The sequence below is a fragment of the Salmo trutta genome, chromosome 4 (genome assembly GCF_901001165.1).
Source record: "Salmo trutta chromosome 4, fSalTru1.1, whole genome shotgun sequence".
In the NCBI taxonomy this organism is placed as follows: Eukaryota; Metazoa; Chordata; class Actinopteri; order Salmoniformes; family Salmonidae; genus Salmo; species Salmo trutta.
The window spans coordinates 72,282,995-72,301,637 of NC_042960.1; the positions used below are offsets into that span (position 1 = coordinate 72,282,995).

An 18,643-nucleotide genomic window follows, 5' to 3' on the forward strand; every position below is an offset into this window, starting at 1 on the left:
TTTCCTTCTTAATGCGTTCGAGCCAATCAGTTGTGTTGTGACAAGGTAGGGAAGGTATACAGAAGATAGCCCTATTTGGTAAAAGACCAAGTCCATATTATGGCAAGAACAGCTCAAATAAGCAAAGAGAAACAACAGTCCATCATTACTTTAAGACATGAAGGTCAGTCAATAAGGAACATTTCAAGAACTTTGAAAGTTTCTTCAAGAGAGTTACCTTTTCTGCAGAGGATAAGTTCCTTAGAGTTAACTGCACCTCAGATTGCAGCCCAAATAAATGCTTCACAGTGTTCAAGTAACAGACACATTGCAACATCAACTGTTCAGAGGAGACTGCGTGAATAAGGCCTCAATGGTCAAATTGCTGCAAAGAAAACAACGGCTTTTTTTCCCTTCACATCTACCAATTGGTGCCCTTCTTTGTGAGGAATTGAAAAACCTCCCTGGTCTTTGTAGTTGAATCTTTTCTTGAAATTCTCTACTCGATTGAGGGACCTTACAGAAAATTGTATGTGTGGGGATACAGAGATGAGGTAGTCATTCATAAATCATGTTAAACACTATTATTGAACACAGAGTGAGTCCATGCAACTTATATCCCAATCACTTGCCAGCAGCATACCACCCTGCATCCCACTGCTGGCTTGCTTCTGAAGCTAAGCAGGGTTGGTCAGTCTCTGGATGGGAGACCAGATGCTGCTGGAAGTGGTGTTGGAGGGCCAGTAGGAGGCACTCTTTCCTCTGGTCTAAATAAATATCCTAATTACCCAGGGTAGTGATTAGGGACATTGCCCTGTGTAGGGTGCTGTCTTTCAGATGGGATGTTAAACAGGTATCCTGACTCTCTGAGTTCACTAAAGATCCCATGGCACTTATTGTAAGAGTAGGGGTGCTAACCCTGGTGTCCTGGCTAAATTCCCAATCTGACCATCATGGTCACCTAATCATCCCCAGCATACAATTGGCTCATTTATCCCTGTAACTATTCCCCAGGTCGTTGCTGTAAATTATGCAATTTGTTAAGCACATCTAAGACTCCTGAACTGATTTAGGCCATAACAAAAGGGTTGAATACTTATTCACTCGAAGACATTGCAGCTTTTTTGGGGGGGATCCAAAAATGATAATTACAAACAAAATTCCACTTTGACGTTATGTGGTGTTGTGTGTAGATCAGTAAAACAAAATCTCAACATTTTAAAATTCAGGCTGTAACACAACAACAAAATGTGGAAAAACTAAAGGGTGTGAATATTTTCTGAAGGTTTGACCAAAAACAATGGATATAAATGGATATATTCTGTCCAAACAGTTTGGCAAGGTTGGTATAATCATATTCAAAATGATTCACCGCTGTGATTTCTGCCAAATGTGTTTCCACCAAGTATGGTGTGTGAAGACATACACAATCAATACATCCTCATTTTGTATTTCTTTGTTATTTCTGAACATTTTTTTAATCATTTTTATTTGACTTTGAAAATGTGGAGTAGGTTGTGTAGATCGACGGGGGGGGGGGGAATCACTTGAATCCCATTTTAGATATCATTTTAAGGCAGCAAAATGTGAAGACAGCACAAACTTTTGTGTACATTTTCACTCGCGACTGTAGATTGAGCTGAGGGTGAGGCTGATGGTGGTTGCACTGGTTATAGATTTAGGGTCTAAAGGTTATACGTCTTGCCTGGTTGGACTCTAGTCCTCCCACTCCATAGGCTGGAGCCATGGGATCGGCTGATTGGGTTTCCTAGGCACGGCAGCAGGGGCAGAAGCGAAGCCTGTTCGGTGCATGGAGAAGGTGTTGGTCTGTTGCTTCTTTGTTGACCCTCTCTGTCCCACTATGGTCTGCCCTGTCCTCCCCCCTAAGGCCTTGACAATGGCCTGGTCCAGCTCCAGGGCCTCATCTGTGGCTGATCTCCCACGGAGGAGCTGTCTGATGGTGAGCGGAGCCAGGTCAGATTTACAGCCCAGGTAGCTGCGCAGGTTGAGCTCTGGGAACAGAGTTTCTCTGAGAGCCTGGACCAGCTGGGTGTCTGTATGGGGAGGTGATCTCCCTCTGCTCAGCCGGCGAGACACATTCTGCTCCAAGGAGATGTAACACAGCATGTCCTCGCTCAGACCTGACTTCCACACAGGTTGCCTGTTCTGCTGGTTCTTCCAGGAAGAGGGGACTAGTCTGGCAGCTCCTACCCCCACAGATGGCACCTTATTGGACTTCAGCCACTGCTGCTTGAGGCTGTTCTGGATCTGAGACCAGGTGTTCTGGTGGTGCTTGGACCCAATATGGCTCTGGGTCCAGCCTTTCTGGTGGTTTTTGAGGTCATTCCACTTCTTTCCCGGTGCTCTGGGCTTCTTGGGCAGCAGCTTGTTGAGCTCATCCTGGTCTGCCAGGTCTGCCAGGTCTCCATCTAACAGCTGGTTGAGCCCATCCTGGTCTGCCAGGTCTGCCAGGTCTCCATCTAACAGCTGGTTGAGCCCATCCTGGTCTGCCAGGTCTGCCAGGTCTCCATCTAACAGCTGGTTGAGCCCATCCTGATCTGCCAGGTCTGCCAGGTCTCCATCTAACAGCTGGTTGATGACCTGCCTCCTCAGAAACGGAGAGGTGACTGTCTGAGTAGCACCCTGCAGTCCTCTGCCTGAATCAGATACAGAGCCAAGTACAATAGAGTTTAAGTCCCAGAGGCAAGGGACATGTCCTATATGGTGTGGCGTTGGCCTGGTGCATGCAGCGTCACGGCCAATTGGGAGACATTGAAAGTAAGATTCAGATTCCCATTCTGAAGGTAGACGGGTCCCCCCGCAGGCAAGCTAGACGAAGAGGAGATTACAGCACTGCCATGCCAAAGAAGAGCCATACTCAGAGAGTCCTGCTATTATAAAGAAGCGTACAGCCCTCGGAAATGGAAAGTGAATTTGAGGAGATGAGAACGACATGCAGATTCCTGTCATACTGTCACAGACCACAGAGCAGAGCATGGTATGTCATACAGACTGTATTATGGTATGTGGATCTATAGTGTGTGGTGAACCGCCACTGAAGAGAGGGCTGGCAAGTCACAATCATGAGCAAAGGGAGAGCATCTCATTTCATCCCATTCTGAAGCGGTAACGTTTAATTTCTAGAGACATGAAGCACGACCCCGTCGGTCGAGGCAGAGAGAAAGTCGGGAATAAAGTGGAGAATAAGAAAACATGAATTTGAAAAGAGAAGGTATCGGGAAAAGCATCAAAAGAGGACAGAGAAGCGCAGTTACGGAAAGCGCTAAGGAGGCACCATAACCAGCAGACAGCAGACGAGCCTCAGACAGTTTGACAGCCCTGGTCTCACCCCCACAGATCCCATCCACCCACACCGACCCTAATCCAACACTAACCCCAGTTCATCCCACCCTAATTCAGCACCAACCCCAGTTCATCCCACCCTAATCCAACACCAACCCCAGTTCATCCCACCCTAATCCAACACTAACCCCAGTTCATCCCACCCTAATCCAACACCAACCCCAGTTCATCCCACCCTAATCCAGCACCAACCCCAGTTCATCCCACCCTAATCCAACACCAACCCCAGTTCATCCCACCCTAATCCAACACTAACCCCAGTTCATCCATCCCTAATCCAAAACCAACCCACCCTAATTCAACACTAACCCCAGTTCATCCCACCCTAATCCAACACTAACCCCAGTTCATCCCACCCTAATCCAACACTAACCCCAGTTCATCCCACCCTAATCCAGCACTAACCCCAGTTCAGCCCACCCTAATCCAGCACCAACCCCAGTTCATCCCACCCTAATCCAACACTAACCCCAGGTCATCCCACCCTAATCCCAGTTCATCCCACCCTAATCCAGCACCAACCCCAGATCATCCCACCCTAATCCAACACCAACCCCAGTTCATCCCACCCTAATCCAGCACCAACCCCAGTTCATCCCACCCTAATCCAACACTAACCCCAGTTCATCCCACCCTAATCCAACACCAACCCCAGTTCATCCCACCCTAATCCAGCACCAACCCCAGTTCATCCCACCCTAATCCAGCACTAACCCCAGTTCACCCCACCCTAATCCAGCACCAACCCCAGTTCATCCTACCCTAATCCAGCACTAACCCCAGTTCATCCCACCCTAATCCAGCACTAACCCCAGTTTATCCCACCCTAATCCAACACTAACCCCAGTTCATCCATCCCTAATCCAACACCAACCCCAGTTCATCCCACCCTAATCCAACACCAACCCCAGTTCATCCCACCCTAATCCAGCACCAACCCCAGTTCATCCCACCCTAATCCAGCACTAACCCCAGTTCACCCCACCCTAATCCAACACTAACCCCAGTTCATCCCACCCTAATCCAACACTAACCCCAGTTCATCCCACCCTAATCCAGCACAAACCCCAGTTAATCCCACCCTAATCCAGCACTAACCCCAGTTCATCCCACCCTAATCCAGCACAAACCCCAGTTAATCCCACCCTAATCCAGCACTAACCCCAGGTCATCCCACCCTAATCCAGCACCAACCCCAGTTAATCCCACCCTAATCCAGCACCAACCCCAGTTAATCCCACCCTAATCCAACACCAACCCCAGTTCATCCATTAAAGCAAAAACAATAAGCAGTTGATACCAGATGACCTTGGCAGTCCTCGACCCCACAGAAATCATCCCCCAGCCACAGGGCCCACCCCAATCTCAAGCCCCCCAGACACAGGCCCCACCCCAATCTCAAGCCCCCCAGCCACAGGCCCCACCCCAGTCTCAAGCCCCCCAGCCACAGGGCCCACCCCAATCTCAAGCCCCCCAGCCACAGGGCCCACCCCAATCTCAAGCCCCCCCAGCCAAAGGGCCCACCCCAGTCGACCCCAGCCACAGGGCCCACCCCAATCTCAAGCCCCCCAGCCACAGGGCCCACCCCAATCTCAAGCCCCCCCAGCCACAGGGCCCACCCCAGTCGACCCCAGCCACAGGGCCCACCCCAATCTCAAGCCCCCCAGCCACAGGGCCCACCCCAATCTCAAGCCCCCCAGCCACAGGGCCCACCCCAGTCGACCCCAGCCACAGGGCCCACCCCAATCTCAAGCCCCCCAGCCACAGGGCCCACCCCAGTCGACCCCAGCCAACCCATTTAAAGCTGCATTTTAAAGTGCTGTAGAAAAAGTAAAAAGCTTTGCCATTCATCATTCAGGCTGACCTTAATCATCATGCTCCAATAACAGATCTAACCCATTGGGCCAGTTTCTCGGACACAGATTAAGCCAAGCCCTGGACCAAAAAGCCTTTTCGATAGAGATTCTCTAGTCCATTGAGAATGGTTTTTAGTCCAGGACTAGGCTTAATCTGTGTCCTGGAAACCAGCCCATAGATTATTAATAGTACTGCGGTAGTACTGTAGTAGTACTGTAGTGGTAATGTGGTAGTACTATAGTATCACTGTGGTAGTACTGTGATAGTACTGTAGTGGTAATGTGGTAGTACTATAGTATCACTGTGGTAGTACTGTGGTAGTACTGTGGTAGTACTGTAGTAGTACGGTACTAGTACTGTGGTAGAACTGTAGTAGTAATATTCTAGTGCTGTAGCAGTACTGTGGTAGTACTGTTCTAGTACTGTAGTAGTACTGTGGTAGTACTGTGGTAGTACTGTGGTAGTACTGTGGTGGTAATGTGGTAGTACTATAGTATCACTGTGGTAGTACTTTAGTAGTACTGTGGTAGTACGGTAGTAGTACTGTGGTAGGACTGTGGTAGTACTGTAGTAGTAATATTCTAGTGCTGTAGCAGTACTGTGGTAGTACTGTTCTAGCACTGTAGCAGTACTGTGGTAGTACTGTGGTAGTACTGTGGTAGTACTGTACTAGTAATGTGGTAGTAATGTGGTAGTACTGTAGTAGTACTGTTCTAGTACTGTATTAGTACTGTGGTAGTGCTGTGGTAGTACTGTGGTAGTACTGTGGGGTAGTACTGTGGTAGTACTGTAGTAGTACTGTAGTAGTACTGTAGTAGTACTGTGGGGTAGTACTGTAGTAGTACTGTGGTAGTACTGTGGTAGTACTGTGGTAGTACTGTAGTAGTACTGTGGTAGTACTGTAGTAGTACTGTAGTAGTACTGTGGTAGTAATGTGGTAGGAGGGTAGCACCATACTCACCCCCCTGGAAAGAGCAGAGAACAACTCTGTTGTCCGTGAACTGTGGTTTCCTGTAGTTGCTGTTCATGGCCACCGGGGCCGACTCCTGTTGGTGGGAGGAGTAGATGGCCGTTGCTAGGGCCAGAAACTAAGGGTAGAACAAAAACAAAACATCTCAGTCACACAGCGATGTTTCACACAGAGACCTTTGGTTTAGTGTGGTTTCAGATACACTTATAAATCCATATATGTAAATGTTTTATGTTGCAGGGATGTCTATAAAACGGACGAGCGTGACTGACATCAAACCAAGGGCCTCACTGGCAGACGTCTTCACCATTAAACTGCATGTGACGTAATTCTGACCCTGATGTTAAAACCCTCATTGGAGGAGACTAGATAGGCCTGCTCCAGCGTGAAACTAAACCTGTTTGAGTGAGATGGACTAACCTGTTTGAGTGAGATGGACTAACCTGTTTGATTGAGATGGACTAACCTGTCTGAGTGAGATGGACTAACCTATCTGAGTGAGATGGACTAACCTGTCTGAGTGAGATGGACTAACCTGTCTGAGTGAGATGGACTAACCTGTTTGAGTGAGATGGACTAACCTGTCTGAGTGAGATGGACTAACCTGTTTGAGTGAGATGGACTAACCTGTTTGAGTGAGATGGTGACAGGGTTTTTGAACACAGTCCAAAGTACGCTGGGATAGCAGGGGGGAGTGGTCAGCGAGCCATCATAACGGTAGTACTCATCCAGGAGAACAGGCAGCAGATTGCGGATGTTGAAGGCTGGGACCTGCACCCTCTGATCTACATGTTCCAATAGAATATAATTAAATGGAATAGAATGGAATGGAATAGGATGGAATATAATAGAATAGAATGGATTAGGATGGAATAGAATATAATGGAATGGATTAGGATGGAATAGAATATAATGGAATGGATTAGGATGGAATAGAATAGAATATAATGGAATGGAATAGGATGGAATAGAATTGAATAGGATGGAATAGAATATAATGGAATGGAATAGGATGGAATAGAATTGAATAGGATGGAATGAATATAATGGAATGGAATAGAATGGAATATAATAGAATGGAATATAATGGAATGGATTAGGATGGAATAGAATAGAATGGAATGGAATGGAAAAGGATGGAATAGAATAGAATGGAATAGAATAGAATGGAATGGAATGCAATAGAATGGAATGGAATAGGATGGAATGGAATGCAATAGAATGGAATGGAAAATATGGAATATAATGTAATTGAATGGAATAGAACAGAATGGAATAGAATATAATGGAATAGAATAGAATAGAATGGAATGGAAAATATGGAATATAATGTAATTGAATGGAATGGAATAGAATGGAATAGAATGGAATAGAATATAATGGAATAGAATAGAATAGAATGGAATGGAATAGAATGGAATAGAATGGAATGGAATAGAATGGAATAGAATGAATGGAATGGAATAGAATGGAATAGAATGGAATAGAATGGAATGGAATAGAATGGAATAGAATGGAATAGAATGGAATAGAATAGAATGGAATAGAATGGAATAGAATGAATGGAATGGAATAGAATGGAATAGAATGGAATAGAATGGAATGGAAAATATGGAATATAATGTAATTGAATGGAATGGAATAGAATGGAATAGAATGGAATAGAATATAATGGAATAGAATAGAATAGAATGGAATGGAATAGAATGGAATAGAATGGAATGGAATAGAATGGAATAGAATGAATGGAATGGAATAGAATGGAATAGAATGGAATAGAATGGAATGGAATAGAATGGAATAGAATGGAATAGAATGAATGGAATGGAATAGAATGGAATAGAATGGAATAGAATGGAATGGAATAGAATGGAATAGAATGGAATAGAATGGAATGGAATAGAATGGAATAGAATGAATGGAATGGAATAGAATGGAATAGAATGAATGGAATGGAATAGAATGGAATGGAATAGTATAGAATTAATGGAATTGAATAGAATGGAATGGGATGGAATAGAATATAATGGAATGCAATAGAATGGAATGGAAAAGATGGAATTTAATATAATTGAATGGAATAGAACAGAATGGAATAGAATATAATGGAATAGAATAGAATGGAATAGAATGGAATAGGATGGAATAGAATTAATGGAATATTATAGAATTAATGGAATGGAATAGAATGGAATGGGATAGAATGAATGGAATGGAATAGAATGGAATAGGATGGAATAAAATGGAATAGGATGGAATAGAATGAATGGAATAGTATAGAATTAATGGAATGGAATAGAATGAATGGAATAGAAAGGAATGGAAGGAAAGGTAAATGGAATAGAATGAATGGAATAGAATGGAATAGAATGGAATTAATGGAATAGAATGGAATAGAATGAATGGAATGGAATAGAATGGAATGGAATAGAATGGAATAGAATGGAATTAATGGAATAGAATGGAATAGAATGAATGGAATGGAATAGAATGGAACAGAATAGTATAGAATTAATGGAATAGAATAGAATGGAATGGAATAGAATAGTATAGAATTAATGGAATAGAATAGGATAGAATGGAATAGAATGGAATGGAATAGAATGGAACAGGATGGAATAGAATGGAATTAATGGAATAGAATGGAAAATAATGAATGGAATGGAATAGAATGGAATAGAACAGTATAGAATTAATGGAATGGAATAGGATAGAATGGAATGGAATAGGATGGAATAGAATGGAATTAATGGAATAGAATAGAATGGAATGGAATGGAATAATCATCACCCTCTGATCTACCAGTCAAACACACAACAGTTGTTTTCACTAACCATTACCATATAAACCAATGTAGCCTAAAACGCACCTCTGTATTTAATACCATTGATGTACTTGAGGAACTGATTGAACGCTGGGTTGAATTCCCCGACCTGCAGCAGAGGCACAGTTAGTTAGTGATGCTCACTGACAGACAGTCCCAAATCACTCCCTATCCCTCCACCTGGCACTATCCCTTTGATGTTTGCAGATTTGTAAGGTGTAAGAATCCAAGATGACAGAGGGGAAACGGTAAGGAGCAATTTTGGGACTTTCTGAAAGTCTGTAGTGAGTATCTCCTCTCCTCTCCTCTCCTCCCCTCCCCTCCCCTCCCCTCCCCTCCCCTCCCCTCTCCATCTCATCTCCATCTCATCTCCATCTCCTCTCCTCTCCTCTCCTCTCCATCTCCTCTCCTCTCCTCTCCTCTCATCTCCTCTCCTCTCCTCTCCTCTCCTCTCCTCTCCTCTCCATCTCCTCTCCTCCCCTCCCCTCCCTCCCCTCCCCTCCCCTCCCCTCCCCTCCCCTCCCCTCCCCTCTCCATCTCATCTCCATCTCATCTCCTCTCCATCTCCTCTCCATCTCCTCTCCTCCCCTCCCCTCCCCTCCCCTCCCCTCCCCTCTCCATCTCATCTCCATCTCATCTCCTCTCCTCTCATCTCCTCTCCTCTCCTCTCCTCTCCATCTCCTCTCCTCTCCTCCCCTCCCCTCCCCTCCCCTCCCCTCCCCTCTCCATCTCCTCTCCATCTCCTCTCCTCTCCTCTCCTCTCCTCCCCTCTCCTCTCCTCTCCTCTCCTCTCCTATCCTCTCCTCTCCATCTCCTCACCATCTCCTCTCTTCTTCCCTCCCCACCTCTTCTCCTCTCGTCCCTCCTCTCCTCTACTTAACCTCCCCTGTCCTTGATGCCCCTACCTCAACCCCTACCCTCCTCACCTCTATCAGAACTCCCAGGACAGCCAGGCCGTCTGACTTGTCTGCTGCCACGGAGATGTTGGGGTACTTGTCTGAGTTGAAGAGCACCATATGCATCTGAGGAGAGACATTGGGAGAGATAAGTCAGGATCCCCTGTAGCTACAAACACTCATGTTACCATCAGTCACAGGTTAATGTAATAATATATAACCCAAACTATATATTGTCTAGTTTATCAGGGTAATGTCAGTAGGTATATAACCCTAACTACAGTTGAAGTTGGACGTTTACATACACTTAGGTTGGAGTCAATTAAAACTAGTTTTTCAACCACTCCACAAATTTCTTGTTAACAAACTATAGTTTTGGCAAGTCGGTAAGGACATCTACTTTGTGCATGACACAAGTCATTTTTTCAACAATTGTTTTACAGACAGATTATTTCACTTATAATTCACTGTATCACAATTCCAGTGGGTCAGAAGTTTACATCCACTAAGTTGATGAACAGAAGTTAACGAGATGTCATGAGAAGCCACCAGATCGTTACCCATCTGATTCACATGTGGAGGCCTTACCTCCATTCCCTTATTCCTAATTACATTGCATTTAGACATGACAATGAAAAGCAAACATTTTAAAAATACTTCACAGTGAACCCGCCCATTGCAGTCTCTCATTTTCCACCAAAGATTAACAGAATCATAAAAGAGTTCTACATTCTAAGATTCATGGTTCTCATCTACAGACATTCTGTCATTCATGGTTCTCATCTACAGACATTCTGTCATTCATGGTTCTCATCTACAGACATTCTGTCATTCATGGTTCTCATCTACAGACATTCTGTCATTCATGGTTCTCATCTACAGACATTCTGTCATTCATGGTTCTCATCTACAGACATTCTGTCATTCATGGTTCTCATCTACAGACATTCTGTCATTCATGGTTCTCATCTACAGACATTCTGTCATTCATGGTTCTCATCTACAGACATTCTGTCATGCATGGTTCTCATCTACAGACATTCTGTCATTCATGGTTCTCATCTACAGACATTCTGTCATTCATGGTTCTCATCTTCAGACATTCTGTCATTCATGGTTCTCATCTACAGACATTCTGTCATTCATGGTTCTCATCTACAGACATTCTGTCATTCATGGTTCTCATCTACAGACATTCTGTCATTCATGGTTCTCACCTTCAGACATTCTGTCATTCATGGTTCTCATCTACAGACATTCTGTCATTCATGGTTCTCATCTACAGACATTCTGTCATTCATGGTTCTCATCTACAGACATTCTGTCAGTCATGGTTCTCATCTACAGACATTCTATCATTCATGGTTCTCATCTACAGACATTCTGTCATTCATGGTTCTCATCTACAGACATTCTGTCATTCATGGTTCTCATCTACAGACATTCTGTCATTCATGGTTCTCATCTACAGACATTCTGGTCATTCATTGGTTCTCATCTACAGACATTCTTCATTCATGGTTCTCATCTACAGACATTCTATCATTCATGGTTCTCATCTACAGACATTCTGTCATTCATGGTTCTCATCTACAGACATTCTGTCGTTCATGGTTCTCATCTACAGACATTCTGTCATTCATGGTTCTCATCTACAGACATTCTGTCATTCATGGTTCTCATCTACAGACATTCTGTCGTTCATGGTTCTCATCTACAGACATTCTGTCATTCATGGTTCTCATCTACAGACATTCTGTCGTTCATGGTTTCTCATCTACAGACATTCTGTCATTCATGGTTCTCATCTACAGACATTCTGTCATTCATGTTCTCATCTACAGACATTCTGTCATTCATGGTTCTCATCTACAGACATTCTGTCATTCATGGTTCTCTCTACAGACATTCTGTCATTCATGGTTCTCATCTACAGACATTCTGTCATTCATGTTCTCATCTACAGACATTCTGTCATTCATGGTTCTCATCTACAGACATTCTGTCATTCATGGTTCTCATCTACAGACATTCTGTCGTTCATGGTTCTCATCTACAGACATTCTGTCATTCATGGTTCTCATCTTCAGACATTCTGTCATTCATGGTTCTCATCTACAGACATTCTGTCATTCATGGTTCTCATCTACAGACATTCTGTCATTCATGGTTCTCATCTACAGACATTCTGTCATTCATGGTTCTCATCTACAGACATTCTGTCATTCATGGTTCTCATCTACAGACATTCTGGTCATTCAATGGTTCTCATCTACAGACATTCTGTCATTCATGGTTCTCAGCTACAGACATTCTGTCTCATGGTTCTCATCTTCAGACATTCTGTCTTTCATGGTTCTCATACTACAGACTTCTGTCATTCATGGTTCTCATCTACAGACATTCTGTCATTCATGGTTCTCATCTACAGACATTCTGTCATTCATGGTTCTCATCTTACAGACATTCTGTCATTCATGGTTCTCATCTACAGACATTCTGTCAGTTCATGGTTCTCATCTTACAGACATTCTGTCATTCATGGTTCTCATCTACAGACAGTCTGTCATTCATAGGTTCTCATCTACAGACATTCTGTCATTCATGGTTCTCATCTACAGACATTCTGTCATTCATGTTCTCATCTACAGACATTCTGTCATTCATGGTTCTCATCTACAGACATTCTGTCATTCATGGTTCTCATCTTACAGACATTCTGTCATTCATGGTTCTCATCTACAGACATTCTGTCATTCATGTCATTCATGGTTCTCACTACAGACATTCCTGGTTCATTACATGTTCATCATGGTTCTCATCTACAGACATTCTATCATTCATGGTTTCTCATCTACAGACATTCTGTCATTATGGTTCTCATCTACAGACATTCTGTCATTCATGGTTCTCATCTACAGACATTCTGTCATTCATGGTTCTCATCTACAGACATTCTGTCATTCATGGTTCTCATCTACAGACATTCTGTCGTTCATGGTTCTCATCTTCAGACATTCTGTCGTTCATGGTTCTCATCTTCAGACATTCTGTCGTTCATGGTTCTCATCTCAGACATTCTGTCGTTCATAGGTTCTCATCTACAGACATTCTGTCATTCATGGTTCTCATCTACAGACATTCTAGTCATTCATGGTTCTCATCTACAGACATTCTAGTCATTCATGGTTCTCATCTACAGACATTCTAGTCATTCATGGTTCTCATCTACAGACATTCTGTCATTCATGGTTCTCATCTACAGACATTCTGTCATTCATGGTTCTCATCTACAGACATTCTGTCATTCATGGTTCTCATCTACAGACATTCTGTCATTCATGGTTCTCATCTACAGACATTCTGTCATTCATGGTTCTCATCTACAGACATTCTGTCATTCATGGTTCTCATCTACAGACATTCTGTCATTCATGGTTCTCATCTACAGACATTCTAAGATTCATGGTTCTCATCTACAGACATTCTGTCATTCATGGTTCTCATCTACAGACATTCTGTCAATCATGGTTCTCATCTACAGACATTCTGTCATTCATGGTTCTCATCTACAGACATTCTGTCATTCATGGTTCTCATCTACAGACATTCTGTCATTCATGGGTTCTCATCTACAGACATTCTGTCATTCATGGTTCTCATCTACAGACATTCTGTCATGCATGGTTCTCATCTACAGACATTCTGTCATGCAGGTTCTCTCTATGTCATTCATATGGTTCTCATCTACAGACATTCTGTCATTCATGGTTCTCACCGTCAGACATTCTGTCATTCATGGTTCTCATCTACAGACATTCTGTCATTCATGGGTTCTCATCTACAGACATTCTGTCATTCATGGTTCTCATCTACAGACATTCTGGTCATTCCTGTTTCTCATCTACAGACATTCTGTCATTCATGGTTCTCATCTACAGACATTCTGTCATTCATGGTTCTCATCTACAGACATTCTGTCATTCATGGTTCTCATCTACAGACATTCTGTCATTCATGGTTCTCATCTTCAGACATTCTGTCATTCATGGTTCTCATCTACAGACATTCTGTCATTCATGGTTCTCATCTACAGACATTCTGTCATTCATGGTTCTCATCTACAGACATTCTGTCATTCATGGTTCTCATCTACAGACATTCTGTCATTCATGGTTCTCATCTACAGACATTCTGTCATTCATGGTTCTCATCTACAGACATTCATGGTTCATTCAGACATTTCATGGTTCTCATCTACAGACATTCTGTCATTCATGGTTCTCATCTACAGACATTCTGTCATTCATGGTTCTCATCTACAGACATTCTGTCATTCATGGTTCTCATCTACAGACATTCTAAGATTCATGGTTCTCATCTACAGACATTCTGTCATTCATGGTTCTCATCTACAGACATTCTGTCATTCATGGTTCTCATCTACAGACATTCTGTCATTCATGGTTCTCATCTACAGACATTCTGTCATTCATGGTTCTCATCTACAGACATTCTGTCATTCATGGTTCTCATCTACAGACATTCTGTCATTCATGGTTCTCATCTACAGACATTCTGTCATGCATGGTTCTCATCTACAGACATTCTGTCATTCAGAGGTTCTCATCTACAGACATTCTGTCATTCATGGTTCTCATCTTCAGACATTCTGTCATTCATGGTTCTCATCTACAGACATTCTGTCATTCATGGTTCTCATCTACAGACATTCTGTCGTTCATGGTTCTCGCCTTCAGACATTCTGTCATTCATGGTTCTCATCTACAGACATTCTGTCATTCATGGTTCTCATCTCCAGACATTCTGTCATTCATGGTTCTCATCTACAGACATTCTGTCATTCATGGTTCTCATCTACAGACATTCTATCATTCATGGTTCTCATCTACAGACATTCTGTCATTCATGGTTCTCATCTACAGACATTCTGTCATTCATGGTTCTCATCTACAGACATTCTGTCATTCATGGTTCTCATCTACAGACATTCTGTCATTCATGGTTCTCATCTACAGACATTCTATCATTCATGGTTCTCATCTACAGACATTCTATCATTCATGGTTCTCATCTACAGACATTCTGTCATTCATGGTTCTCATCTACAGACATTCTGTCGTTCATGGTTCTCATCTACAGACATTCTGTCATTCATGGTTCTCATCTACAGACATTCTGTCATTCATGGTTCTCATCTACAGACATTCTGTCGTTCATGGGTTCTCATCTACAGACATTCTGTCATTCATGGTTCTCATCTACAGACATTCTGTCATTCATGGTTTCTCATCTACAGACATTCTGTCAGTCATGGTTCTCATCTACAGACATCTGTCATTCATGGTTCTCATCTACAGACATTCTGTCATTCATGGTTCTCATCTACAGACATCTGTCATTCATGGTTCTCATCTACAGACATTCTGTCATTCATAGGGTTCTCATCTACAGACATTCTATCATTCATGGTTCTCATCTACAGACATTCTGTCATTCATGGTTCTCATCTACAGACATTCTGTCATTCATGGTTCTCATCTACAGACATTCTGTCATTCATGGTTCTCATCTACAGACATTCTGTCATTCATTGTTCTCATCTTCAGACATTCTGGTCTTTCATGGGTTCTCATCTACGACATTCTGTCGTTCATGGTTCACATCTACAGACATTCTGTCATTCATGGTTCTCATGCTTCAGACCATTCTGTTCATTCATGGTTCTCATCTACAGACATTCTGTCATTCATGGTTCTCATCTACAGACATTCTGTCATTCATGGTTCTCATCTACAGACATTCTATCATTCATGGTTCTCATCTACAGACATTCTGTCATTCATGGTTCTCATCTACAGACATTCTGTCATTCATGGTTCTCATCTACAGACATTCTGTCATTCATGGTTCTCATCTACAGACATTCTGTCATTCATGGTTCTCATCTTCAGACATTCTGTCATTCATGGTTCTCATCTACAGACATTCTGTCATTCATGGTTCTCATCTACAGACATTCTGTCATTCATGGTTCTCATCTACAGACATTCTGTCATTCATGGTTCTCATCTTCAGACATTCTGTCATTCATGGTTCTCATCTACAGACATTCTGTCGTTCATGGTTCTCATCTTCAGACATTCTGTCATTCATGGTTCTCATCTACAGACATTCTGTCATTCATGGTTCTCATCTACAGACATTCTGTCATTCATGGTTCTCATCTACAGACATTCTGTCATTCATGGGTTCTCATCTACAGACATTCTGTCATTCATGGTTCTCATCTACAGACATTCTGTCATTCATGGTTCTCATCTTCAGACATTCTGTCATTCATGGTTCTCATCTACAGACATTCTGTCATTCATTGGTTCTCATCTACAGACATTCTGTCATTCATGGTTCTCATCTACAGACATTCTATCATTCATGGTTCTCATCTACAGACATTCTGTCATTCATGGTTCTCATCTACAGACATTCTGTCATTCATGGTTCTCATCTTCAGACATTCTATCATTCATGGTTCTCATCTACAGACATTCTGTCATTCATGGTTCTCATCTACAGACATTCTGTCATTCATGGTTCTCATCTACAGACATTCTGTCATTCATGGTTCTCATCTACAGACATTCTGTCATTCATGGTTCTCATCTACAGACATTCTGTCATTCATGGTCTCATCTACAGACTCATCTACAGACATTCTGTCATTCATGGTTCTCATCTACAGACATTCTGTCATTCATGGTTCTCATCTACAGACATTCTGTCATTCATGGTTCTCATCTACAGACATTCTGTCATTCATGGGTTCTCATCTACAGACATTCTGTCATTCATGGTTCTCATCTACAGACATTCTTTCATTCATGGTTCTCATCTACAGACATTCTGTCATTCATGGTTCTCATCTACAGACATTCTGTCATTCATGGTTCTCATCTACAGACATTCTGTCGTTCATGGTTCTCATCTTCAGACATTCTGTCGTTCATGGTTCTCATCTACAGACATTCTGTCGTTCATGGTTCTCATCTTCAGACATTCTGTCATTCATGGTTCTCATCTACAGACATTCTGTCATTCATGGTTCTCATCTACAGACATTCTGTCATTCATGGTTCTCATCTACAGACATTCTGTCATTCATGGTTCTCATCTACAGACATTCTGTCATTCATGGTTCTCATCTACAGACATTCTGTCATTCATGGTTCTCATCTACAGACATTCTGTCATTCATGGTTCTCATCTTCAGACATTCTGTCATTCATGGTTCTCATCTACAGACATTCTGTCATTCATGGTTCTCATCTACAGACATTCTGTCATTCATGGTTCTCATCTACAGACATTCTGTCATTCATGGTTCTCATCTTCAGACATTCTGTCATTCATGGTTCTCATCTACAGACATTCTGTCGTTCATGGTTCTCATCTTCAGACATTCTGTCATTCATGGTTCTCATCTACAGACATTCTGTCATTCATGGTTCTCATCTACAACCAGTCTGTCATTCATGGTTCTCATCTACAGACATTCTGGTCATTCATGGTTCTCATCTACAGACATCTTCTGTCATTCATGGTTCTCATCTACAGACATTCTGTCATTCATGGTTCTCATCTTCAGACATTCTGTCATTCATGGTTCTCATCTACAGACATTCTGTCATTCATGGTTCTCATCTACAGACAGTCTGTCATTCATGGTTCTCATCTACAGACATTCTATCATTCATGGTTCTCATCTACAGACATTCTGTCATTCATGGTTCTCATCTACAGACATTCTGTCATTCATGGTTCTCATCTTCAGAACATTCTATCATTCATGGTTCTCATCTACAGACATTCTGTCATTCATGGTTCTCATCTACAGACATTCTGTCATTCATGGTTCTCATCTACAGACATTCTGTCATTCATGGTTCTCATCTACAGACATTCTGCCCTTTTTGGTTCTCATCTACAGACATTCTGTCATTCATGGTTCTCATCTACAGACATTCTGTCATTCATGGTTCTCATCTACAGACATCTGTCATTCATGGTTCTCATTCTACAGACATTCTGTCATTCATGGTTCTCATCTACAGACATTCTGTCATTCATGGTTCTCATCTACAGACATTCTGTCATTCATGGTTCTCATCTACAGACAATTCTGTCATTCATTGGTTCTCATCTACAGACATTCTGTCATTCATGGTTCTCATCTACAGACATTCTGTCGTTTCATGGTTCTCATCTTCAGACATTCTGTCGTTCATGGTTCTCATCTACAGACATTCTGTCGTTCATGGTTCTCATCTTCAGACATTCTGTCGTTCATGGTTCTCATCTTCAGACATTCTGTCGTTCATGGTTCTCATCTACAGACATTCTGTCGTTCATGGTTCTCATCTACAGACATTCTATCATTCATGGTTCTCATCTACAGACATTCTATCATTCATGGTTCTCATCTACAGACATTCTGTCATTCATGGTTCTCATCTACAGACATTCTGTCATTCATGGTCTCATCTACAGACATTCTGTCATTCATGTTCTCATCTACAGACATTCTGTCATTCATGGTTCTCATCTACAGACATTCTGTCATTCATAGGTTCTCATCTACAGACATTCTGTCATTCATGGTTCTCATCTACAGACATTCTGTCATTCATGGTTCCATCTACAGACATTCTAAGATTCATGGTTCTCATCTACAGA

General features: G+C 42.4%; 1 protein-coding gene across 1 annotated transcript in view; it reads right to left on the reverse strand.

Annotated features, from left to right (window-relative positions):
* Positions 1–1,695: 1,695 nt before the first annotated feature.
* The window catches only part of LOC115193090 (uncharacterized), a 61,339-nt gene continuing 44,391 nt past the window's right edge, over positions 1,696–18,643 (reverse strand). The window contains 5 exon segments of the mRNA XM_075074279.1: positions 1,696–2,636; positions 6,161–6,287; positions 6,797–6,954; positions 9,039–9,102; positions 9,920–10,015. Of these exon segments, the coding sequence (XP_074930380.1) occupies positions 1,696–2,636; positions 6,161–6,287; positions 6,797–6,954; positions 9,039–9,102; positions 9,920–10,015 (1,386 nt within the window).